This window comes from Gymnoscopelus microlampas (assembly GCF_963454915.1).
Source record: "Gymnoscopelus microlampas genome assembly, chromosome: 21".
Classification (NCBI taxonomy): Eukaryota; Metazoa; Chordata; class Actinopteri; order Myctophiformes; family Myctophidae; genus Gymnoscopelus; species Gymnoscopelus microlampas.
Window position 1 is genome coordinate 31,161,129 of NC_139958.1, and position 26,854 is coordinate 31,187,982.

Genomic DNA, 26,854 nt, shown 5'->3' on the forward strand with positions numbered 1-26,854 from the left:
AAGAGTTGTATCGAAGAATGTGGCAATTGGGAGTCTGGAGCACTGATATTCCTCCAATGATGTAGCTGTTACTTAGTGCAGCTGTTTTCGAACTTCACAGCTCACAACGCCATTTTTAAAAAAGAAAGAAAAAAGTGGCTAAAATATATGTATATAAAATATGTTATGGTAAAGAATTTGAACGGTATAGAATATGTATTGGGAAATGATTGCACACAAAGTACTGATATACAATAGTAAATTGAAAGATAATTCATAACTTTTTGTATAGTTTATATAATCTGTGGTTGACACAAAATGCGAAGACACACCGTTTGAGAGCGTTCGAGAACAAAACTTTTATGAACTGACTTCTAGCAGTATAGAAAAAAATCAATGATTACATGCTCTTGCTCTCACACGCACACACGCACAGTCACACACAAACTGTCACAAACACAGTGCACGGAATTACAGTATTTCACCATTATTGTCTAAACTAAATCAAACTGGCAGCAGGCTTTAAGGATTTGACATTTCTAGGACATCGGAAAAACTGACCAGCCAACAATTTAACTGGAAAATCGCTGTTTGAGCTAAATGGGTGACTAACAGTGAGGGGGTAAAGTCTCTACGTCTTCAACGGTCAAGCTGAAGCTGCCGTCCACCATAGTGACAGTCACGTCACGAGATAAATAGCAGAAGAAATTACTGGTTTATCCACTGGCATAAAGATCACACAGGCATCTTGGTGTATTCCAAACACTGCCAGGCTTACATTGACACACATATCAAGTGTCTGGCTACACAGGCCACTGGTTAAATAGTACTATTTTTGATCTATGGTAAGATCATACTGTTTTCCTCCCTTGATGGACGTCCAATTCCTCACTGTATTAAACTTAAAACCCCCATTCCTTTTTAGAGGACTGCAATTTGTTTAAATAGGACAGGACACTCCATCGGAAACTAGCTAGCCCCAAAAGAGACAATATGATTACATACTGTCACGTTAGTTGATGATAAATACATATGGCAGTATGATTTCCCTTATTGTTGAGAGTCTAGGCAATTTATTGTATCATAGTGTCTTAATAGTGTACAGTCACATATCAGTGTTGTAGTAACACCTATTGAGTGATCAGAGACATTTATTTAACCACTTAAACCCTACATACTTCGTTGACTGGCGTCTCCCAAGGTTCTATACTTGTCCACTCCTTTTACCCCCCCTCTACATCAAACACCTCCCCTGAAAACAGCCGATCTACAAGCCCACAACGCGTCGCAACAAGCTCGAAGATCGGCTAATTTTGCCAAATGTTTGACTTTGTAGGTAGGCTATTTTCAACAATGTTCGCCCCAGAATAGGGACGCTATGGTTCAAGTGGTTAAAGTTTTTTTTTAAGACAAATGGGTAGAAATAATCTATCTCCTGTAGTTTTCAATGTTAGGGCAGAAGGTTAAAAGAGGCATTTGTAGAGCCACTGACTTGTGGAAACACAGGAGGAAAGGTTGTGTTGAACATCAATCCCATACCAGCAGGGGAGAATATGGCTCAAGAGGCTAGAGGACTTCACCATGAACGGATAAAGGTCAGAGCTAATAATGCATGAAAAATAAGCAGGGGCTGTTTTCTATTCACAAATGTTCATAGTTTGTGACATCTAGCAAACCGTTGAGACGTCAAAGTTTCCCTTTACTGGTTAAGAATATCATTTTCCTGGCACAAAGGTTTTGAACCTTTGAACATTTCCAATCTATTGTCAATCATGCCAATACCTTATTTAATTTACTGTTGGCCTAAACAAATTTAAGTCTTAGATTCACTTCTCTTAGAGAGAAGAAAACAGTATACTTCTATTGGCGGTCAAGCCCCTGTTATGTACACTTATGGAACTAATGTTGTCGAAGATAAGCTAGGCTAGTAGCTAAAAGGCTAGATATATGGTATGTATTTGGAATAGTTCAGAGAGATTTAGGAAGTAGGTGTCACAGGAAAAACTAAAAGGTCTAGTGTCAAATTCAGGCGATGATGCAGTATATTTCGAGTTAAATTAACTCTCCAGAAGTTGCCTTGCATCTTTTCAGTCTCTCCTACACTATGTCTAATAAAACAGAGATTACACAAAAGTCTCTGGTTTTTAAGACGAAATCCACCACCATAATATGTTATATTATACCCTCTTGTGTGGGTATTAGAACATGAAAAAGAACATTTGGTTCGACATAAATCCAAATCCTAAGCCCTGTTTCAAGGGTGAAACCACGGATTGAGCCAAGCTAAACCTTTGCATGTTGTTTTAGGGGTTTCCACCGCACAGTCATTACCCACCTACTGTATAGCGCCTATTTGTGAAACTGATGTCATGATTTCCTTCAGAATTATGATGAGGTCGAGGAGAAATTCGGATCTAATTTGAAAGCGTACTCTGTCACAATGTGGTGCTCTCGTTGCTGACAGCGATCTGCAGTACGCTGGAGGAGAAAGCACACTATAATGCCTTTTAACCCATTAAGACCTGAAGCCGATTCTACAAATGTCTTCCTCTAAGTCCCAACAGTTTTCTGAAAAACGTATGTTTCTATATCAGTGGTGCTCAATCTTTTGTCAAGGACCCCCAAAATGATATGTATTTGGCCGCGGACCCCCATCTCAAAATATTTTGAGGTGCGGTTATTTTGTTCATAGAGAGCTGTTGGTTGGTTCAAGGAGAGAGAGATAGTGGTTATTTAATGGAGAGAGAGCTGGAGGTTAGTATATCATTGCTGTGGCGTGGAAACCTTGTATGTCCAAAACTGTTCCTTTTCATTATCATTTAAAAAAACGTTTTATTTACGAAAAAACGTAGATTTTTCGTAAATAAAACATTTAAATGATTTCAACTTTTTATAGTTGAAATATGCAGATACAAGGTTTCATCCTGACAGCGACGATATGGAGAGAGCTGGTGGTTATTTCATGGAGAGAGCTGGTGGGTGTTATATGGAGAGAGCTGGTGTTTCTATTTTTCCATAGTTTATGTATAATTAGTGACACATCTAGCTGGAGTGCGATACATAAAAATGTGCAGCAATGGACCAGACACCGTGGCAGCAGGTACCATGCCACAAAACCAGGTGCAAAGTATTCATACAGTATAAACACACAAGTGGTGGTCCACATAACAATGTCCTGTTCTATATTTTAAAAAGCCCCCCAAAAAGCCCCCAAACGAACGCAAAACAAACAGCATCGAGAGCCAGTCTTGATTATGTATGGCTGGCAGGTCCCATTTTCAAGCCCCGGCTATGTTTTCCTTGAGGAGGTTTTTCTGTTTATGGAAAAATGTTTGTGGACATCGTCCATCGGGGGGGCATATGGTTACTCCGAGACAGAGACACGTTTCTACTTGATCGTTCCCCAAACACTGGACCATTGACCCTTTACCAAAACTGAACAGCGGCAATGCAGAGCGAGTGTTTCAATGGGAGCACTTTGTAGTTGTTGAAGGATATACAGCGCGTGGAGTGGAGGCATCACCCCGGTCAGTTATAGTGGTACCCTACATGTACCAGATGGCCCTGTGTGTGGCTAGCTCTACAGCAATGGTTCTCAAACCTTTTCAGGCCGCGACCACCCCCCCCCCCCCCCCCCCCCAAATAATCATATTTGAACTCAGGACCCCCCACCCTGACAAGCACTTTGACATTGTAGGAGTTGAGGCGTTACATTTAGTTTGACTCGGTTCTACAGAAAATAGCTGATCTACAAGCTAACAATGCCTCGAGTTGCGAGGCGTTGTGAGCTTGTAGATCAGCTATTTAGCGAATTTTTGCCTCTTTCTTATATTATTTATTTATTTATTATTTGACAATTTGGCCAATGTTTGACCAGTTTTTATAGTATTACAACGCGTCGCGGTGCGACGCGTTGTAATACTATAAAAACTGGTCAGCTTGTAGATGGGTTGCTAGGGTTTAAAGGAGTAGTTCACCCAAAAAATTACTTATTTTCTATCAATTACACACCCCATGAAGCCTTGAATTATTGGAGATTCCTTTTTTTTTTAAATATAATTTGATGACCGGAGTCTCAAATGCAGGTCAATTGAGTCTCCTACCAGAGACTCCACCGTCATCAAGTTATTCTCTCAGGAATGCCACAAAAACATGAATTCAAGGCTTCGTGGGGTGAGTAATTGATAGAAAATCTGTTATTCTGGGGGTGAACTACTCCTTTTGGTGGTTAAAATGAACGATTTCAATGGGGGATTGGTTTTAATAGTTGTTGTTGCATTCTTCTTCAAATCCACCTGGATATGGTCATGAACGTGAGATAGGATTGATTGCAGACGGCGGTCATAGGAGACAGCTGTTACATGGCCGCGTGGATATGAAAGACTAAAAGGCATCGAATCACAGAGAAATCAGCTAAGGCAAACCTTAAACAGCATGCCGAGAGCACAAATATCCCTGTTAAACAAAATAGGCCCTATTCTTAAGCATGCAGAAGAATGCTAACATTTCAGCTGCCAGCAAACCAATTCTCTTTCGGTTTCTCTCATGCATGGGCAGAGGCAGGGTTCAGGCCTGGGCTGCATTCTATAGGTCACTGGATCGCTTCTTTATTGGGAAATTGATAGCAATCAGCATCTCGCACACTGCAAAATCTGGAGTGGCACTTAAACTCTCGGTGTAAAAACAGACCCCGCAATGTACAAGAGACAAAAGAAAGAAGAAAAAAAAAGGTGAATAAAAGAGCAGAGCAGTGATGTTAATATAATCAAATGAAAGCTGGTAAGAAAGGAAAACAAAACGAGGAGACACAAAGAAACACGCATTCCAAACAACAGATGGAATGTTAAGTCGTCAGATGCCAGACTGTGATAGCGGACGATAAGAGCATCCTGTAAAAACCCTCAAAAGAAAAGGTTGGGTTCAAGCTAAAACACTTCTGCTATTCAGACGTGTCTTGAAAAGGTGCCCATGTAAAGTCTACTCTAGCACACTGGAGCCCGGGATACTTAAGGGGTATCTCGCTTTGGTGCAACATCATTCATGCAATCAAAGGCAAAACGTGGCTTAACCTTGCATGAAAGAAACCATTGACATTAATGTGGCCCCTCGATGTTTTCCAAATTCAATCCTTTATCTATCATTTAAATCGTGACTTTTTGAGGTGATCTCTCACTTGTCATTCAAACTCTCTGTCCTAACTATCTCAGAAACAAACAGTTCATTTTGATTTCTCACTCATGACAAAAAATTAAAAGGTCTTACACAGAACTGTTGGTCACTTAGGTTTGCATGAAATGTACAGTCTTTTGAGAATGTACAGTCTTTTGGGGAAAAATCAGAAGCGAGCAAGTGACATCGCCATGGATACCAGAATCCCATAAAAATGACAAACGCTTAAACAGTGTGGGCATGGCACTAGATTTCCTTCATCCAACTCTGGGGCCCCTAGCTCAATTTTTAAGACAGATGTTCGCCAAAAAGGCCTCTATTTGAAATGTGTTTTTTATGGCCCTCTACTTTATGAAGACAGAATTCAGCGGAGAGTGGCAGGCGAGATGGGAGTTAGGTGAGATTGTTTAGTCAATAACGCAACTGATGACCGAAGCAATGTGTGAAACAGGTTGTTGCTGCGGTTTTATGACCACTTCAGCTTTATAGATGTGAAAATTAAAAAGATGGATCATTAAACAATCCAGCATTCCAGTCCTACCTTGTGTGGCACTGGACCTTTTTTTGTGAATTGAAGCGTGTGAAGTGAACTGTTTATGAGAGGTGTGAAAAATGGCTGAATTCTCTGCTGGGCGAGAGCGAGGTTTGACAAGATGAAGTTTAGCAAGTTCCCCGACTTCAAAAGGATTTAAGACTCGCTTCCAACTTAGAATTTATGCAACGAACAAATGAAATACAGAGCCCATAAGAGGCCCAGGGTGTGAGGTTGTTGTTTAAATAAGCCCTTGCAGAGAATTAGTGGTGGCACAAGGCACTCTGAACTCAAGCCATGTGAGGGATTACATATCGTCGCTGTTGGGCGGAAACCTGGTATGTCCAAAGTAAATTGTGCATACTTTTCATTGGTTTAATATTTATAAAAACCCACAGACAGAACAAAACAACGTTCACTTTCAAAACCATTCAAGAGTGGCGAAAATAGCCAATCTACAAGCTCACAAACACTTGTGTGACACCTTTCTATGACAAAATAGGAACATTTACAAACATACAAAAAACATTAAAAGTTGTGAAATATGGAGATACAAGGTTTCCGCTCAACAGCAACGATATATCATTCGGCTTTAGCAGCCCTTGTTTCCCAAGTCCTCCTGCCAAGAAATGACAGCACATGAACACACACCAGCCCGTTTCCTGTGGGCAGTGGGCACATGCAGGATGATCAAAGCTAGAGGATTCTGTAAAAGTGAGCACTTTTGACTAAATAAACCAGCGCAGGACCAAATCTAAATGTCAAACCCCTCGCTGTGAAATGTCTCATTTTACCTATAAATGTTCTCTCGTCGAGTTTTCTTCCTAAACAAGCGAGTATAACGAGATTTTATAAGCAGCTTAAGAGGGACGCGGGGGGACCTGCACACCTGAAATTCAGATTGCTGCAAACGTTTTTTTCCCCTGTCAAATCTGTTTAAAGTATCAAAATGGAAGTCAATCTCTTGTGCCAATACACACGTGTGTGGATACACTGTAGAAGACAGGCACACCGGGTAAAACTTAACTGAGAACAAGAATAACTTCCAAGACTAATGTTTTAGTTACAAACACATCTCCAAAGCATAAAAATGAAAAACTGAAAACCTTTGCATGTATTGGTAAAAGTAAAATTAAACAACCTCAGAGAGAGAGGGCAATGTAGCATCAAAGAAACAGGATGGAAAAACACTTCAAATGTTCTTTCTTCCGTTATTATTATTATCCTACTACACATGCGCAAAATCTCTGTCCGTGTGTGCGCGTGTATGCGTCTGTAGTTCGATCCGTAGGCCACTGGTCTAGTTGTTATTAATATTATTATTACTTGTCCATTCTGTTTTCTGTGTTAATTTTCCATTCGAGGATGTCTTTTCTCTTATACTTTTTGGGGGGCATTTTTAAGCCTTTATTTCACAGCAATAGAGGATAAAGAGACAGGAAATGCGAGAGAGTGCAGGGGAATGACATTCAGCAAATGGTCCAGTGGAGCGGGAATCGAACCAGGGCGTCACTGATCAGGGCCATGTGGCATGCGCCCTAACCACTTGGCTATCGGGTTGCCCGTCAATTTGAGAATATTGACTTGTGTTTCTAATTAAACTGGGGAGATTTTCACCATTTACTGACATCATTACTGCCCTTATTTGTTCCTGGAAATAAATGCTACATAAGGAAGTAAAATACACCAAAAAGCCTGTGATTGGATCATGCCAGAAACTTCTCCTTTACCTAGCCCGCTCACTCCATTGTCGTCTCAGCCTTTAATCAATCTCAGTAAAGAATAAATTGCAGACTGGAGTCGGATGGAGTCTCGATGTAGAGAAAAATATCCCACATTATAGTTTTTCTTCAGAAGTTTTCTCGGAGAGCCCCGCCGCCTGGAACATGTGGGTTGGAGTGTAATTTTGTGCCTATTTAGTTGGGAGAACTTGTAGTATGTAAAAGAAGGAGCAGATGTGCATTGTCTCCATCTCTACCAGAGACCTATGGATCATGTCCTGTTTGTGATTTAAACAATTTAGCCTCATTTATAATTCGTCGTACAAGGGCGTCATGCCGCGAAAATAGCCGAATTGCAAGCTTGCAACGTGCCGGATCGCAAAGTGTTGTGATCTGCTACTTTTGATGCTTTGGTGTAACGCTGTAGTATGATCAAGTAGGGCGTTCATTTAACAAGGAACTGTTAACCCATTGAGACCTGAGGCCGACTCTACAAAATGTCTTCTAAATCCTAACAGTTTTCTGAAAAACGTATGTTTCTATATCAGTGGTTCTCAAACTTTTTTCATGTCAAGGACTCACAAAATTGTATTGTATTTGGCCGCGGACCCCCATCTCAAAATATTTTTTTCCAGGGACCCCCCAGAAGCAAAGATCCGAGTTAAAATGTTGTTTTAAAAATATATATATATTCAAAGATTTGCACACATTGTCAAGATTTTTCAAAAAATAGCAGATCTACAAGCTCATAGCGCGGCACTTGGTGCCGCGCTGTGAGCTTGTATATCTGCTATTTTTTGAATAGCCAAATAGATCTAAAGTGACACAATTGCGTTCCCGGTCTTAATGGGTTAAAAGGGTTATAATTTGGAGATAAGAGGTTTCTGCCCGACAACAACAAATGACGGCAGCACGTCAAGGCGGATAACGTGAAGATGCTCAATACGGAATGAAGTCGGAAAACTAGACACACCGAATTTGAGAGGAGTCATTTAGTCATGACGTTACAATTTTATATTCAAGCGGTTAATGGCGCTACTATAAAACACAGCCTAGTGTTGTACAAAGGAAAGCTCAAATAAGCTTTCATTCATGAAGGCAACCGGAGAACTTCCCCCCTTCAGCCCAACAAAACAAAAAAGTATTCAATATCCCCACAGAGAGAGGGAGAGAGAGAGAGAGAGAAAGAGAGAGAGAGAGAGAGAGAGAGTGGAAGCCACATATCACCCGAGCTGTGTTTTCCTCCACATGTCTATCTCTCACTTCCCCTCTGGGCAGTTTGAGCTCTCCTTTATGTCTCCCGCCCCCAAAATGAAAAGGGACAGCTCCTTCATAACAATTCCCGCTCGTATCATCAATAGACCTCACTGCTGCCGCTCACTAGATATGTAATTTTCTTTTTTTTTCTCCCCCCTTTCATATAGGAAGGAGCGAGGGTAAAGGTATTTGTGGTCCACAAATGAAAGTTTAGCCCCTGGGCTATAGCACATAAAGAGAGCCCGTTCCAGGTGCGTGAGGAAATACTGCTATAGGCTTGAATGGGGTCAGGGGTGAGGAGTTCAGCCAAGTTCAACTCTTTCAATAAATCACAACAGCCCTGTTGTGACAAGCACTCACTACACGACCGAGAGAGACGCATGGGGTTATGTGAAATGCGTCTCAGCCGCGCTAAAGCCTAATTTATCATTTGTCGTACGGCATTTGTCGTCCGCTGAAAATAAATAAGCGCTGTGACGTTGTAGATTGTCTATTTTTGGAGAGGGACAACATGGTATAAAATTAAGCTTACGGCTTTGGGATTTCTGAACCCAAGTGCACGTAAAAAGTGTGTACCTGTTTAATTGCTGTTCAGTTGAGTTGATCAAATGAACAACGCTCAACCCCCGCCTCAATACCACACACGGAAGTGCCCTTTTGTACAGCTGCAATCAGTCATATTTATGTCCTACCTGGGATTTGAACCCAGGTCCCCCACCGTGAGTGCCAGCATTTCTGCTTAGCCAAGACAGAAAACCATTTGGGCAGAGGAGAACGGAGATATTACGCTTTGAGCTTCATGCAATACCTCTTCAACCAGTAATGGTCGAAACCCATCCACAGAATCTACATTTCTCCATAGGGAACAGGGAGATCAAATCCAGCCACAGCAGATGTACCAGTTTTGTATTAACATATTATACCATAGAGATGGATCAAAATACAGTTTTATTCACTTAAAAAGTTCTGGATTGCAACTTTTAGACAAAACAAAACAAAAAAAAACAGCAACACAAGTCTCTAATAGGCCATTTCCACAGCGTGGCTGACCTACTGACATGCTTTAACATCCCATAAAGTCAGAAACCAAGCGGGGTTCGGCGAGTTCAAGAGTCACAATAAACACAGTGTTAATATGCCACTTTTCAGCTGTTCATGGGTGATTTCTTGGGATATTTAATATGCAACAGATTCGTTTTTAGCATAGTCAGTATTTCTTTTTTACATATTTTCAACAAGTCTTGTGTAAGACTTAAGACCACAGGCATGCAGATGGTCAGAAGAAAGAGGGGAAAGATGCAGACAGTCAGTCATAGTGACAGTTGGTCAGTATATCACATCCCTCAAAGGTTGAGACAGAATGGGGTCTGACAGGTTGGAGGAGTGGCCACAGAACGCACGGCCCTGTTATCTTCTGACTTTTAACGTTCTTCTGACGTTTAAATGTGTGATTACCTCCGCCGAGGAGGTCATGTTTTTGCCCCCATCTCTCTGTCTGTCAGTCAGTCAGTCTGAGTGTTAGCAGGACGTCTCAAGCAGTTATGACCGGATTCGCACAAAACTTGGTGGAAAGGATGCTCCTCAACTTTTCACACCGAAAAGTGGCAGTATAGGCAAAATGCACTATAACCTCTGAAGAGACATAAACATCTAACTACGTTGGGTTTATCAGGGGTACAGGAAGAAGTGATTAACTGTTCACGTGGGTTTTTGACTGAGACTCTCGGGGGGAATCAATAGATAATCAATAGGCAGCCAGAAGGGAAAACGAAAAAGAAAGACAGATATGCAGACAGACAGACAGACAGACAGACAGACAGAGTCTATCACATACCATAAATCTAGAGACAGGTCAAGGAGTGAACAGCTCTGTCATCATCTAAATGGTCCATCTGGTGCCAATGGTTTGCGTGTACTAAAAGACCCAATCCTGGAATCGAAATGTTCCGGAAAAAAAGGCCAGTCCCATTATGTACGTACCTGATGTTTCTTCAAAAATAAGCAATAACAAGGGCAATGAGAGTTTCAAATTGCAACAAGAATGTATGCTGCCAAAATATCCATTGCCAGGACTAAATTATTTAATATAAATTATTATATATATATTAAATTAATATATACAAAAATAAAATAAAAATACATCTTTATAAATGAATCCAATTAAAGTTCATGTTGAAAGTCAAACTGATAACCTGGTTGAAGTACATCCCCACACACACAGCTGGACTGCTGGTAAATTTCAAGCAAAAAGATCTAGGACTGTTGGTTTAGCCCTGGCCAGGACTGAAAGTGTGTGGTCGGTCTGTCTTTTAATGGCGCTGTTTGACATGAGTGGACTCATGTCAGCGACTGCACCAAACAGTTGTAAAGTAGCCGTTTATGAGGCCAGGGCGCTGTCACAATGCGCCGTGTTTCTGAATTTCACACCGTCTGGGAGAAAACAAGAGACAGGGAGGCAGGGGCCTTGATCGTGTAGTGCTTGGAATGAAACTGTATCGACGCCGTCGAAGAGGAAACCTTGTATGTCCAAAAACATTACTTTTCAGGAAATGGGGGAGGAAAAAAAAGTTTGTTCCAATGGATTCCAATGTAGTTATTTAGTCACAAGCTCTTATTTTTTATTGTTTCAATATTTATAAAACCCACAGACAGACTTAACTACTTTCAACCTAGCGCCCCTACTTTGGACATGCCATTATAGGTGAGTATTTTCAAACACGTTAAAGAATTATTATTCTTTTGCATGACACAGAGGACAAAGTATAAATGAAACCTATTTTATCTTGCAGTCAACAGCAAAAGAGATCCATAATGATCTCACACGCCACATATCGACACAGTTCATAATATATAAATATCTTCAAGTTAATGATTCATTTCTCCAGTGCGCTGTATTTGACAGACACAGCTGTCTGGGAAAACCTGCCAACAACCACACGCTAAAGCAGTGCTGACTCCACACACCACAAGGCAGTTAAAAGAATCTATCACCTCTAATGCAAGACAGTGAGCTGTTTTCAACACTTTTAGTTTTGCAGTTAGGTATATATATATATATATATATATACGCCTTTTGTGTTCCCGAGAAGCTGCTTTAACTCTGTCAATGCGACTCTAAAGTGTGTGCGCGCTGACCCTACTCAAGGTAAACACAGTGGATTCGGCAAGCATTAAGTGACTATTTCCCTGCGCGAGACCCCAGCACTGGCCACACACTGACAAGTCAAGGTGCTCCGTGTGAGTTATGAACGCATGTCAACCTTCGCCTTTAAGCCGCAGCTCAAGCAGGCCAAGCCATCCATTTATTACTGCCTACCCCACCACACTAAACAGTTCACTAACCATGGGGTATTCACTAGCGTGGCCCTACCAGCCTAAATAGGGAGGGATCCAAAGGCAAAACTAATTGTCTGTGAAACGAGTCAAACATTTCAAAGTACAGTAAACGTTAGGGCCTGTCAACCACACTGGCAATTACACCGCCACAAATATTTAAATTTGTGGTTTGGGAGCAGAGTTTGAGGAGAATCATGATGTGCTAAGCAGTGAGGGTTGATGCCTGGATTTATACTGGGTTGCGTGCCGTGTGCCGCGCGCCGAAAATAGCTGATATACAAGCAGAAGTACAGATCTACTAATGTAATGCGTTGTTAGCTTGTAAATCTGCCATTTTCTTCGGTGTTCAACTAAGTATACATCACAGATGAGACGGAAATGTACATGGATGCATACGGCCTCAACCTCCATGATCTGGAGGAGAAAGAAAGAAAGACAGAAAGACAGAAAGAAAGAAAGAACTGAGAGGAAAAAAAGGAATTTGTACGAGCCGGCAGAAATGGAGCCCTCAGCCCTCAGCGATATGTAAACACATCATTTTATTAAAGTCAAGAGTGCCAGGGTATGGCAGAGATTATAAAGGGAACATGGGTTCAGATTGTATACATGGATTGGGTTACTGTACCCATAGACCAAAGCAATAACCGGTTCCATATGCCTGTCTGAACATACAGCACTTTTTCAACATCATCATTTACTGTGAGTGATGGCCGTGGTATTTCAGACAAACAGATGGGGGGGAAAGACAAATTTTTAGGAGGTATTTACTTACAGCACCAGTAATGTTCAGCAAGACATGGCAGTACGGCACCTCATACTCATGTAGGACCAGGACTATTGCCGTTTAGCATAATAGACTATGACCTGTCCGTTAAAACATTCTTTATCCGTCTTTACTTGAAAACACTCCGTCTACTTCAAGATAGATATGGGTTCTCCGAGTTAAAATGATTGCCCTTAATCAGAACCAAATGCTTCCTGACAAAATAATGAATGTTGACCGTCAACTCCAGCCAGGAAGTCAAGTGTGTTCAAATATCGATATGCATGATTAGGTGAATCCTAATGGGAAGATCAAATTAATTGAATTGAGTAATTGTTATGACTTGTGCTTTGCTCTCCCAGCATGTCTCTGGAATCGCACAGACAGCCAAGCTGGCATGGGATTGAATCCCGCCAGAACCGTCACTCATATTCCTATGCTGTGGGTCCTACTGTCTATCTCATCAAAGAAAACACAAATCTACATGGAATGGACCGCTCATGCAGCTTTGAAATTACTGTCATTGTTTTTATATTCATACTGAAGGTTCCCCAACTAGACAAATCCACATATAAAGTAGTTTTGACTTACACAGCACACTGAATGGATCTCCCATGAACGTTATCATTGCAATGTTCAACTTCCAAAACACTCTCCAACTCACCACTGTTACAAGTCACATTGTTGTCTCTCTCTCCGCTGTATTCCATGTAACAAAGATGAGACGTAACAAACATAAGTCTGTGGGGAAGGGTTGCCAGATCTGCTTATTATAATTTCCCCGCAAGATTTTATTTGAAAATAGCAGATCTACAAGCTCACAACGTGTCGCATCGCGACGCGTTGTGAGCTTGTAGATCGGCTATTTTCAAATAGCTGATGTATATGTTAAAGTGCTCATGTGGCCCATAGTTGCTTCTTTTGGGATGGTTTTCCTAGACCTGGTTGCTTGTTTCTCTCACGGAATCTGGCAACACTGTCCGTGGGTAGTAAAATCGTTGATCTATACATTTGTGAATCTGAGTGTACAAATGTGAACCAAATGGTTCCATTTGTACCCCCACAGGGTGAACACTGAAGGATTTGTCAGTGTGGATAGGATTACTAAGTAAGACACAGACAGATCTTAGGCAGATGCCCTGAGCTTAAAGTGAGCGTGTGTTACTGGGACAACAAGCATCAATCTGTTAACCTCAACGTGTTCCGCCTGCCAGCTACACAGTGCTTCCAACGGAGGCTAATGAATGGGCTTGTCTGTGTGTGTGTGTGTGTGTGTGTGTGCGCGAGTGTGTGTGTGTGCGTGTGTGTGTACGCGAGCGTGGGTGCTGATTAGAGAGGAATATGGAGAGCAAGGAAGGTTTGTGAGTCTGTTAATTTCTCTGTTATAGTGTGTGTGTGTGTGTGTGTGTGTGTGTGTGTGTGTGTGTGTGTGTGTGTGTGTGTGTGGACATGCACATATGTGAGAGAGCACATATGTGAGAGAGAGAGAGACAGAGACAGAGAGAGAGAGAGAGAGAATGAATGCGTGTGGCTCTGACTGAGCTGACATCGGGCAAAGGACCAGTGACCACTACTGACACTGACTGACCGCCAGTCCACCAAACCACTGGAAAAACAGCTCTAATACCTGGAAGCTAAGATATGATGGGTGGGTGCCATATTGACTTTTCATGCACTTCCATTACTCACACGTGTGTGTGTGCGTGTGTGTGTGTGTGTGTGCGCGCGCCTGCGTACATGTGTGCGTACGTGTAATGAAAGTGCACGAGAAGTCAATCAGAGAATGGTAGTTTTGGCTTGGCCTATAACAGTCAACCAGAATGTTTTCTCCCTCAACAGCTTCTGAAGACAAGAGGCTCTACATATTTCCCTCGCGAATGAAACCACATGAGAATGAAAAACATTAATGGCTTGTTTATCCAGTTTTGAGTTTTCTTTATTACCGTTTGCCTTGTCCAGTTCTGCGGTCAACTGTGAGAATGGTATTCTATCGAGCCGTTTTTATACTTAAAATGTATCAGACTCCTATGCTCTCTTGGCCTGGTAATTATGTGAATTATTTTGTTTATTTCCTTTTTTACTGAGCGGATTTAGCCAATTGGAAATTATTTGCATCAACAGCCTGGGAAATTGTAGAAAGTATTTTGCAACCTTGTCATGGAATAGGGCTTATTGAATTGGAGGCAAAAATGATAAGCCTCAACAATTTTCACAATAATTGTCATTCAGGCATCTGTTGGCTAGCGCTCCGGGCTAATGGGCTCATTACTTGGGAGGACAAATATTCTAAATATGTGGTTCTGCTCTCAACAAACTCAAAACCAATTCTCCTCAATTGATTTTGATTTAAAGTGAAGTGTTTTTTTTTTTTTTCTGGGCAGCTGATCAGGTTTTAACTTGTGTTAATTACGTTTAACATTCAAATAGAAAATGAGTGTCCAATACCAAATCTTAAACTATCAATAACTAGCTATGCAAGTAACTAGGTGTGCAGTTTAAGGACAAAACTTCCTCTGTGTTATATACAGACACCATTCAAATATTACTTTAGATAAGCAACACTTTAATGTGGTATAGATTCTGCCTAAAATGATCCTACTCAATCTAATCAGCTGTTATTATTAGTCAAGCAACTGGCAATTTCAGCACAGAGTGAAACCTATGATCTGAATGGCCATTCTTATTCATTACATGACATTATCTCATCTCACCTTCAAGCTAGTGAAATTATAGTGAAATTAACCACTTTCAACTTATTTTGTGCATGTCATTGGAAATAATCTTCAAACAGAATGACACAGTCATATTATACCAGCTTGTGCCAGGCTAAAACCCTTGAAAATACTAGTGCAGCGACTGAATACAGACCAGCTTGCACCACAAGCTAGTAAAAATAGCGAAAATTGCAGATCTACAAGCTCAAGCTTGTAGATTGGCTATTTTTGCCAGTTTTGAAATGGAACCCCCTCAAGGATCCTGGAGTCCCTGTAGCCTGGGACCAGACGCAGTGATATAGTCTAGCTACGCCAGGCTAGAGTCCTTGGACCCCACTTTAGAAACACTGTCGTAGACATCTAACATATAAGATACCGATGTGTTTTGTTGTTGCAGTGTTTTTCTACATGAATTCATTTGTGATTGTGATTGTCATTTTGGGACCTCTTGCCATTTGGAACTTAACTAATGCACAAGCAACAGAAAAAATGTCTGCGGTGTAGTTCCGCAGTAATTCAAGCCCTGGTATATATTGATACGAGAGGTTGGCTAGTCTACATAGTACTATGAAAAATAACATGGTTTTACTCAGCTGTGTCTAACTTCATTGCATAGCCTTTCTCCACATTGACAAACTGACAACTTGTGGGCATGTTGACTAGTGTGGTGACAGTCTGTCTCCTTTGGCCGAATGGAAACATCGTTTTTTTATAAATGCATCACCAATAACAACAAAAGTTCCTCACAAGAACAATGTTGGTGTAACTAAGAGATTTGCCAAAATAAATACATGTAGATATTTTCAACAACAACCACCCAACTTTCCCTTTTTTCACCACCAGGCAAGGTGATTCTGTTTTGTGACATAATGCATGTAGTGGCATGAGTGTGACTGTAGAAATAAATATAATAAATATTATACTTTTACTCCACTACATTTATTTGAAAACTTTAGTTACTAGTTACTTTGTTGATTTTGATTATTATTACAAAACCTACATTAACCACTTCAGCTCTGCATACATTTCGGCCATTTGAAAATAGCCAATCTACAAGCCCACAATGCGTCGCGATGCGACGCATTGTGAGCTTGCAGATCTGCTATTTTCAAAAGATTTGTATACATTTGAAAAGTTGAAATGGGACATTCTGCATAATGACTACTTTCACTTTTGGTACTTTAAGTACATTTTGATGCCAATACCTTAGTACCTTTACTCAAGTAAATTTAGAATTCCTGACTTTTACTTGCAACGGAATACGTCTACATTGCAGCGTTGATACTTTTACTTAAGTAAAGCAATTGAGTACTTTTTCCACCACTGGTTGGCAGAATGTTGAAAGGTCAGGATACCACCTACGTTCCGGTTCTCTGACATTAAGACACGAGATTGGTCACTGATAAAAACTACTTTAACAGCTGATGCTTCCAGATCAGTCGAGGACAGGGACATAATGGACTCCATTGTAACTCTATGCGTGTGTGTGTGTGTGTGTGTGTGTGTGTGTGTGTGTGTGTGTGTGTGTGTGTGTGTGTGTGTGTGTGTGTGTGTGTGTGTGTGTGTGTGTGTGTGTGTGTGTGTGTGTGTGTGCGTGCGTGTTCTCTGACCCCTGTGGGAATAATTAAGGACACATTTTACTCTAGTCTGTCAATGGTTTGGGGGCTGGCATGTATGTATATATAAGCGTACATGCGTATATGCTGGCCTGTGTAATGTGTGTGTCTTTGCACGTGTTTCCGTGTGTGTGTGTGTGTGTGTGTGTGTGTGTGTGTGTGTGTGTGTGTGTGTGTGTGTGTGTGTGTGTGTGTGTGTGTGTGTGTGTGTGGGACATACACTATTTAGTGCCTTGTATGTGGTGACCAGGCTTGCCCTTCATATGTCTATGGCTAGCACTTCTGGGCTGATTGGCCGTATCAGTTTCACACATGCACACGCACGCGCACGTATGCACGGCACACATGTACGCACGCACTCACCTTTTCAGACCAAGCCCTTGTAAAGGCAGCTCCTTTGGGACGTGCAGTGAAATGTACTCCTTGTTAGGGCTTGCATGTGTGTGTGTGTGTGTGCGCACGCGTGTGTGTGCGTGCGTGCGTGCGTGCGTGCGTGTGTGTACGAGTGTGTAAGTGTGTGTGTGTGTGTGTATGTGTCTGCTTTTCCTCAGCTGTTTCCTGCTGGCTCAGAGACCAGCAGACTGTGAAGGCCTCTCTCCGCTCACCACTAGCAGCTTTTTCACTTCCAACTGACCAAAGCAACATTCAGCACAACTTGGAAGCCAGGACTTTAGGGCTGCAACTATTGAGTATTTCTTTTGTAGAGATTATTCCATCGATTACTTTTTAGAATAATCGATTCATCTTGAAGAGCAGTTTTTTATATATATATATTTTAACACATATACTGCCAATCCCGAGATATCTCGGGACATTAAATCCACCCGTTACCTGCGTATCCCGAGATATCTCGGGATCGTCTTTTTATGTGGTTTAATAACGAAAAAAAAATGTTTTGGTACCATCCTTGATTTTTTTTTTTTCCCATGACGCTTCCGACCCATCCTATGAGAAAATTTCCGACAACTGTTTCCGGTTCGTTTTTTATCCTGAAAAAACAGTTTTTCCCTGGTTTTGGCTAAAGATCATGGTTTTCACACGGTTTAAAAAACAAATGGTAAGCTCCGGTTGTATTTTCTTTTCTTTGATCGACGAACGGTTATCCTCTTTGTGTTTAAAAACGATCTGATAGCCGATCGGAGGCTAAGCTAATCTAAGATGGCCGGTGGGGAAACGTCACAGCCACGTCACAGCCAAACGGATATGACGTTTGCAGCCTCTTTTACCGGCTGATAACACAGAAGAAGAAAAAGGAAAAAAAGTGTAAACATTATGAGGGCTCGTACGTCCGTCGTTGCTGTTTATAAACACCATCCGATCGCGGATTTTAATGGATATAATTTTTTTGTGAACGGTTCAAAAGGCTATAAAACTCAAAAACGCTGGCAGTGGGTGAGTACCTTATGAATAAACTCTGGCAGGGAATGTGTTAAGTATAGGCTACTAATGAATTGTCGTGAAAATATTGTAATAGATTTTTTTTTATAAAACACAAAATCAATTAGTCTGGTTAACCACTTAAGCCCTATTTTATGCATTGTCGTACAATTCTGTCCAGCAAAATACCAACAATATCAGCTATTTTCTGTATTTATGAAGATTGCTTATTTGCATTCAAGGCACCATCAACCTGCTCATCGAGAGCAGTTAGCGGTTCAGTGTCTTGCTAAAGGAGGTTTTGAGACTAACACAGGGGGATCGAACCAGGGACCTTCTGATTTCCCAAGTGGCCACTCTGCCTCCTGAACCACTGCTGCACCCCTCAGAGAAAGAAGACGAAAGAAGAAGTTGTGAAGAGTGGACTTGCCATGCGAGAGTGCAAAAGCACTTCCTGAGGGTGTGAAATTAAGCCTGATTTATGTAGTCGCACACCGAAAATAGCAGATATTGGTTATTTTTCGGGGCGTGACACAGTGTGCAGCAAATGATACATCAGGCGTTACCTGTAGATGTCCATAGGACTGGCATTCTTCACCCCAGCTCTCATCTATACCAAGTGTCTGAGTAAATCATTACAACAAGTCCTTGGTTTCTTTCCTCAAGTGTCAATAATGGGACCAAACAAACATGACTCCAGGGCGAAAGACTGTCTGCCTTAGATACACATCAATCAACATGCGAAAACACACACACACACACACACACACACACACACACACACACACACACACACACACACACACACACACACACACACACACACACACACACACACACACACACACACACACACACACACACACACACACACACACACACGACTTGATCTTTTGTTATCTGGTGTCTTTATTCTCACTGTTTTAACTCGTCGTCTCTTATCAACTGAGTACTACTAACGATGTGGCTATATAGTTTCAGGGGAATTCAAACTATTACAGTGTAATAGGTCTGAATTCCTCTGAGGACGCGTTGGTGTAATAATTACACCGACACGTCTTATCCGATCAGAAAGAGCCTGCAATGCATCCAAGAAATCTGATTAGGGAAATGCCTGGTCTTGCATGGCCAGACGATCAGAGATCAGAGATCAACTGATACATACTGGTGCCAACTAAACTCAATGGAGTTGCTAAAAGAGCCATCAACACGGCTACTAATAAGCCTACGCATTTCTCATAATTGTTCCTACCCAGTTTAAGCAACTACATTGAATTTAGACGTCACCAGACATATTGGTCAAGTGTAATAATTTAATCTCATCACCTCTCTCCACCAGCAAACAAAACTAGGCATTCAAGTTTCTTTCGGTTCTTCACGCCCAAGGATGAAGGCGTGAAATTTACTTTTTTTTTTACTTGGAAGCACTGGTGCTCCCAATTTAAAAATAAATATAGTAACATGGTGCAAAGTACATTATGATTCTGCATGAGGTTGTATACATCCTTAAATTGGCCATATTGCGTGTAAGCACTTCTCAAGTCGGCATCGATCAGGGGTTTGTTTTTTGAATATTTTTTGGGGAACACACGGAACAGCTCCGCCTTTCTTTCACAACGAGAGACAGTTTCTCTCCGCGATCAGCTCACCTCGTTTCTCAAATTGAACATTTGTTCAAGTTTCAGGCCGACCAGAGCCTATTTGACTTCCACTGTAATTTTTTTTTAAAAGTATAAAACGTGAAAAATGGGCACTTCTCTGGCCTACTGGCAGTGTGCACAAGAAATTTGACTCTGATCGGTCAAGCGGTTTGCAAGATTAGCTCCGGTGTAAACACATACACAACACACACACACCCTGACACACTTATAGATGGCTAGCCTCCTGCAGAGCCACACATAAAAAGAAAGGTGTTTCAGCCATTTGACTTTTTGAAATATTGCTTATCAAACCCAATCCCACAGGGAGGTGGTGAACACTCAGGCTTTCACGAGTGATCAAACTACATTATGGCAGGATAACTTCCATCTCTCTAGACATGAGTTGCTTCAGAGTCCAATAAATCATGTACACCCATTTTTCTTCCTCTCTCTCTCTCTCTCTGTCTCTCTTTCCCCCTCTCTTTCGACATCGTTAACGGGAAAAATGATGTAATCCCTCTGAAGTCTTTGGTTTCACACCTTAGAGGAAGACCGGCTTTAATGTCCTGCAGACTTTTATATGCATCTGTTACACACATGACTGACAAAAAAAGTAAGTGAGTAAGAGAGGTGGCAAGGGAGGTGAATTCGCTCAAACAATAATTTAACTCCACCATTCCTGGATTTGTGTGAAGGTGAGTGTGTGTGTGTCTGTTAGGCATCTTATGGCCAGGGAACATTCCGATATTCCAGGAAACATTTGTTGCCTTCGTGAGCTTCAAGCGTCACCGACTCAAAATGTTCCCTTCGTGTCTTACTCCGCATTCATACCATGTGCAACCACATCATCATTCAACAGCACACTGACTGTTTTTTCCTGGCTAAAAGTTCCGAGTTTCAGTGATAGAAAACAGTGTGATTTGAACCTTTTGTTGTTCTGTTTGTCTTTTAATACACTGATTCTTTGCAGTTTGGCCCAATTACTTTTTATTTATTTATTTAAATTTGCCAAAGGACACAAGGACATACGGATGCACAGCTAACACATGGTTAGCAGCATGTTGCCCAAAAGTTGCGCTGCCGCCAACTTTCCTTGGGCCAACAAATGAGGAAATATGGTCACATAAAATGAATGGACATCCAACAACTTAATTCTCAAATTGCTTGTAGTGTGAAGAGGAGACAAAACAGGCATTGTCCTTCTCTCTAAAACCTTATATTGTTAAGCCCACGCTTGAAAATTGAAACTGGAGTGTCACATTGACACTTCGAAAGGGTCATGCCAAAAAATTGCCTTTATCTTGATTTTCTCCATATCATCCCATTTGAAAGAATATATAAATATAGATGTAGACCAACCTGCTCCGAAGGCAAAGAAGAAACTCTTATCTGGATGTTCCTCCAACATTGTCTTGACTCTCCTGCCCATCCTCTCGTTGCGCTTGTAGATGAGCTCCTGTCGGAAGTAGCTGTCTATTTCCTGGGCTGTCACCTGCTCACTGGGAGGCAGCGTCACGTTATTGAAGTTAGGAACCTGGAGATTGGACGGGGTAGGGTCGGGGTAGTGGAGTATAGAAGGTAGAGAAAAAAAAATATTCACTTGTCAATTAATGTCTTTTTAACCACTTTTTCCAAAATTCTAAAACTTTTGAGAAATGTAAAAGAAATTGCTAAAATAGCTCATCTACAAGCTTGCAACGTGGCACGTTGTAGTCTTGTCGCTTGAACATTTTTGAAAACGGCATGGCCAAGTAGGATTGAGAAGGTGTGAGTGTGCTTGTATGTTTGGCATCTTCTGACCAGCTAAATATATGAACATGCATTTATTGAATTGTTTAAATTATGTTAACATCTCCGTAATCATACCATCATTCAGGTGAGATGAAAAACAACACTCATCAGTCATAACAATCCACGAGTTAGTGTATGGAGTGTGAGTGAGTGAGTGAGTGAGTGAGGTTAGTATGTGATGAGAGATGGGGGGATGAAGAGAGATTTGGGGGGTCTCAGGGAAAGAGTGAAAAGGAGGAAAGGGAAGGGGAGACTGGAGGGTGGTGGCTACGGTGGCGAGGAGGAAAGAAGGATGGAGAGAAGAGTGTAAACGGGATGGCAGAAAAGGGAAGGGGGGAGGAGGAGGGGAGGCAGTGGGAGGTTGGGGTGTTGAGGGGGGGCTGGGGTCGGGGTTCAGGGATTTGGGGTCAAAGGTGAAGGGTTATGTCACAGGGACACTCCTAAAGATCAAGAGGTCAAACTGAGCCGTAGCTTATTAACTAGACTGAAAGTGAATGGAGGTTTACCGCTACATAGAGTAGAATTAATTAACAGGTGCGTTGGATCAACTACTGTTCTTACGACATCAAAGAGTTTCTTATTGTCGATCGAACACCAGAAAGTGTAAGAGATAAAGCCCAATGAATACTTTGACATACAATGCTGTCGCGTGCCAAAAATAGACGATCTACAAGCCATCAACGCTTCCTTGTAGATGTGCCATTTTCGACAAGCATACTATACGGTGTAAAGAAAACATACATTTTCTGTCTGGCTTTTAGGCTTCGTAAGCAAAAATGACACAGGGTAGATAATGAAAAATAACTTAAATACACAAAGAAATTACTCATTTTACGACCATAAGAAATAGTGGAGATCTGCTATTTCCAGTATAAAAATATAAAGAACTATGAATAATTTTAAACAATAACCTGCATTAACCTAACCCTGCATTACTTAATTTACAAGAAGTCTACACAGTTAGAGAATGTAGAAGAATCTCTCCTACCAACGTAAATATACAGCATGGAATTGTGGCAAAAATCTTTTTTTGGGGGGTCTGAGAGACTAAATCTCATCAAATGGTGGTCTGTGGCTCAAATGCCAAATAAATAATGGACCTTGATATGAAAAGGGTTGAGAACCACTGGCCTAGAGACAGGTACAGAGGACAACCAACCTGTGACGTGTCATGGTTGAAGATGATGGAGTTGAGGTCTCCACAGTTGTAGTGTTTGATGAGGTCTTCAGTGGTGTAGGGCACCTGGAGGCTCCCCGCCCGCAAAGACTCCTGCTGTAGCAACGTCTGGTTCAGGGCAAAGATCACCTAGAGAGTCAAACAATGATATATTGCATTAATGATAATTACATCATTCATTAACCACTTAAACCCTCTAGACTTAGCAAAGTGGACCCGAGTTGTATCTGTACTTTTTTTTCTTTGTCAAAAATGGCTAATGTTCCCCCAGAATATGGATGCTGTTTTTTTTTGGTAATATATTCATTCATTCTTTTATTTTCCTAACCATCTACTGTAGGAGATGTGCAGCCTTCTGCTCTCAAAACAAATACAAGTGAAACAACGAATACTAAAAAGTTGCTTATACAACTTTATACTGTGTGTTTTAAGGTTTCTCTTCTTCAGGGGGATTTTTTGTAAGTAGAAGTAGAAGGATATTTACTTGCAACCCATAAACATGGAGACTGCAACCCACTGTTTGGGAAGCAGTGCTTTTAGGTGATGTGTTTTCAGGTTTGGAGTGGTCCGCAGCAGTGACAAGCCCCCTCTGGGCTGTCCTGTGGAGCAACAGCTATTGTGAGAGCGTGAAATCAGCCAGTGTTTGGTGAGAGAGAGCCCTGGTGAGCCTACAGCCTGTGATCCCAACCGTAAGCGCGCACACACACGCACACACATGGATGCACACACACAAATACACACAAATGCATGTGTGTGTACATGCATGTGGGTGCGCACACACACACACACAGCCTCTGATCCCCCATTCACCCGCCAACCTGCATACACACACACACACACACACACACACACACACACACACACACACACACACACACACACACACAATCCACTGATCTCTTACTGAGTGCTCCCCTCTAAATATAACAAGTTTACATAAGTCCATCAAAGTGAGGAACTCTTCAGTCAGCCGTGGAAAAGAGAGTGTGTGTTTATTACCCATCATGCATCTTCTTCACGTTGGGACGTTTCACTCAAACATGTGCGCACCTTCCAGCATGTGCGTGCCTGTGTGTGTGTGTGTGTGTGTGTATGTGCATGTCTCACAGTGTGCCAAACGGCTTCGGTATAGTGTGACCACGTGTACACGCATGCATAGGCGCGCGCACGTGTGTGTCACGGTGTGTGCGTGCATGCTGTATTAATATGCATGCCCATACGTCAACCAGCCAAACCAAGTGTTTTTTTCCTCCCTCCCTGTGCGCTTTCTAAAAAAAAGGTACCCTCGATGTCACTCAATTTATCAAGAGGGTGTCGATCGTCCCCCAAAATAGCCGATCTACAAGCTCTACAACGCAACGCGTTGTAGAGCTTGTAGATCGGCTATTTTGGGGGCTGGTCAATCGACACCCGCGTACGAGAAGATCGAAATGACGCTTCGGGGTCTCTTTAGGGCCGGTTTCCATTGTGGCGAGCAACAGCGTAGCGGAGTAGGTGGAGGAGGAGGAGGAGGAGGAGAGGGGCCGAGCAGCAGCAGATGCCTTCTTGTCAGCGGACAAAGAGCTCCCCACTGTCGCCTTCTCCCTCTCTCCTCCTCTGCTCTCTCCGCTCCCCTCCGGCTTTCATCGCGGCCGCGCATCAAAGTGGGCGCTCTGCATATGAAAAGGGGGTCCGCCTTTTATGCCGCGCAAATTAGCCTATCGCCAGTACACCCCCCCCCCCCCCACCTCACTCTGTTCCAACAAAAAACGCGCGCACACACACACACACACACACACAGACACACACACACTACACACACCCTCACATCTGTGCCGCGTCCTGGAGGAAAGGCCCTCATCTTCAGGGTCTCCCGTTTTTTTTCACAGGCCTCCTCTCCTTGCCTTCCTCTCTCTCTCTCTCTCTCTTTCTCTCTCTGCCTTTCAGCCCCTTAAATTATGGCTGGGAGAGGAGGAGGAGGAGGAGGTTGCAGTAGGAGTGGGCGGTGAGGATCAGTCATACTAACGGGGGGGTGAAAAGATAGAAAAGAAAAGAGAGGACAGAGAGGGAAGGGTCTGAGGTAGAAAGGTAGATAAATGCAAAGGTTGGCAGAAGAGAGAGAGAGAGAGAGAGAGAGGGGGGGGGGCAGAGGGTCCCGGGCCAGACAGTAAAGCAGAACCTGAAAGACAGAAGCTGAACGAATGACATTTCTTCCTGTGACCCCATCTCCCCCCCCCCCTACTTTCCCTGTTGTGTTTGTGTGCCGTGGGTCAGTGGGTGCATTTTCCCACTCGTCTGTTCACTCCTTTCATGGACCCCCCCCTTCCCCCCCCACGCACACACACCCCTAACTGATATCAAAGCGAGCGGAGCCAATGAAAGTCAATAATTGCCCTTTGTCATGGAAATGCTCCACTTGTTGAAATCGAGAGCGAGTGTGCGTGTGTGCGTGGCCGTGTGCGTGTGTGTGTGTGTGTGTGTGTGTGTGTGTGTGTGTGTGTGTGTGTGTGTGTGTGTGTGTGTGTGTGCCCACCATCATGACTGGATTCCCACATGTGGAGATCTGGAGTGTTCAGCTGAAACACTCTTTCGCTGTCCCCCCTCGCCCCTGCACCGTGTACAGGGTTGCCAGATCTGCTTATTATCATTTCCCCACAAGATTGTATTTGAAAATAGCCGATTTACAAGCTCACAACGCGTCGCATCGCGACACGTTGTGAGCTTGTAGATCTGCTATTTTCAAATAGCTGATGTACATGTTAAAGTGCTCATGTGGCCCATGGTGGCTTATTTTGGGCTGGTTTTCCTAGACCTGGTTGCTTGTTTCTCTCACAGAATCTGGCAACACTGACCGTGTATGTTGTTGTAGAATGTGGGCACAGCAGCCACACACACATGCTTATGAGTGTTTGCAGAGAAAAGTTAGCCGTATTTACATTTCTTTAAGGGGCGAAGCTGGCCGCGATGTAGGATTTGATAAGATGAAGACATGCCTCTTTCAACAGCCCCAAAGCAAACCAGACCAAAGCAAATGAGACTTCTAGGAGCAATATTTTGGGAGGAAAGTGAGATAGCTTTAACGATTAATCCATTAAGACCGGGAACGCAACTGTGCCGTGCTATGAGCTTGTAGATCTGCTATTTTTGGAAAAATCGTGAAAATGTCTGCAAATCTTTGAATATATATATATTTTTAAAGCAGACATTTGTCAAATGTTTAATTCCAGGGACCTCCAGAAGCAAATATTTGGGTTTAAAATATTGTTTAAAACATGTATGTATTCAAAGATTTGCTAAAATGTTCAAGAATTTTCAAAAATAGCATATCTACAAGCTCGTAGCGCGGAACTCGGTGCCACGCTGTGAGCTTGCAGATCTGCTATTTTTGAATAGCCCAAAGTATACAATACTTTTTTATGCATACTGTGTAATTTTATGAAATCGAAAATGACACAGTATGCGTTCCCGGATTGAATGGGTTAACAGCAAACTGTGCTCCGTTTTATGGCTCTCAGGAAAGGCACCGACTGAAATCAATGACACACTGGTAGCACGATATCTTGAAAAAGTAGGCTTGCCATGAAATATGCTGTGAACATTCATACTCCTAAAGATGAAGTAGATTTTGGGTGACCACGTCACCTTTCTTCTAACACAGTGGTTTTCAACCTTTTTTCATGCCAAGGACCACTAGATTGATATACATTTGGCCGCGGACCCCCATCTGAAAATGGCTTGTGCCAGGGACCCCCAGAAGCAAAGATTTGAGTTAAAAATGTTCTCTTTAAAGAATATATATTTTC

The 26,854-nt window shown here is 42.2% G+C and overlaps 1 protein-coding gene across 1 annotated transcript in view; it reads right to left on the reverse strand.

Moving 5' to 3' along the window:
- Window positions 1-26,854, reverse strand: part of trabd2a (TraB domain containing 2A) — a 78,839-nt gene that overhangs the window by 21,014 nt on the left and 30,971 nt on the right. Inside the window, exons 3-4 of the mRNA XM_084046748.1 lie at window positions 23,055-23,201; window positions 21,464-21,638 (exon numbers count right to left, since the gene is read on the reverse strand). Of these exons, the coding sequence (XP_083902874.1) occupies window positions 21,464-21,638; window positions 23,055-23,201 (322 nt within the window). The remainder of the gene's footprint in view (window positions 1-21,463; window positions 21,639-23,054; window positions 23,202-26,854) is intronic.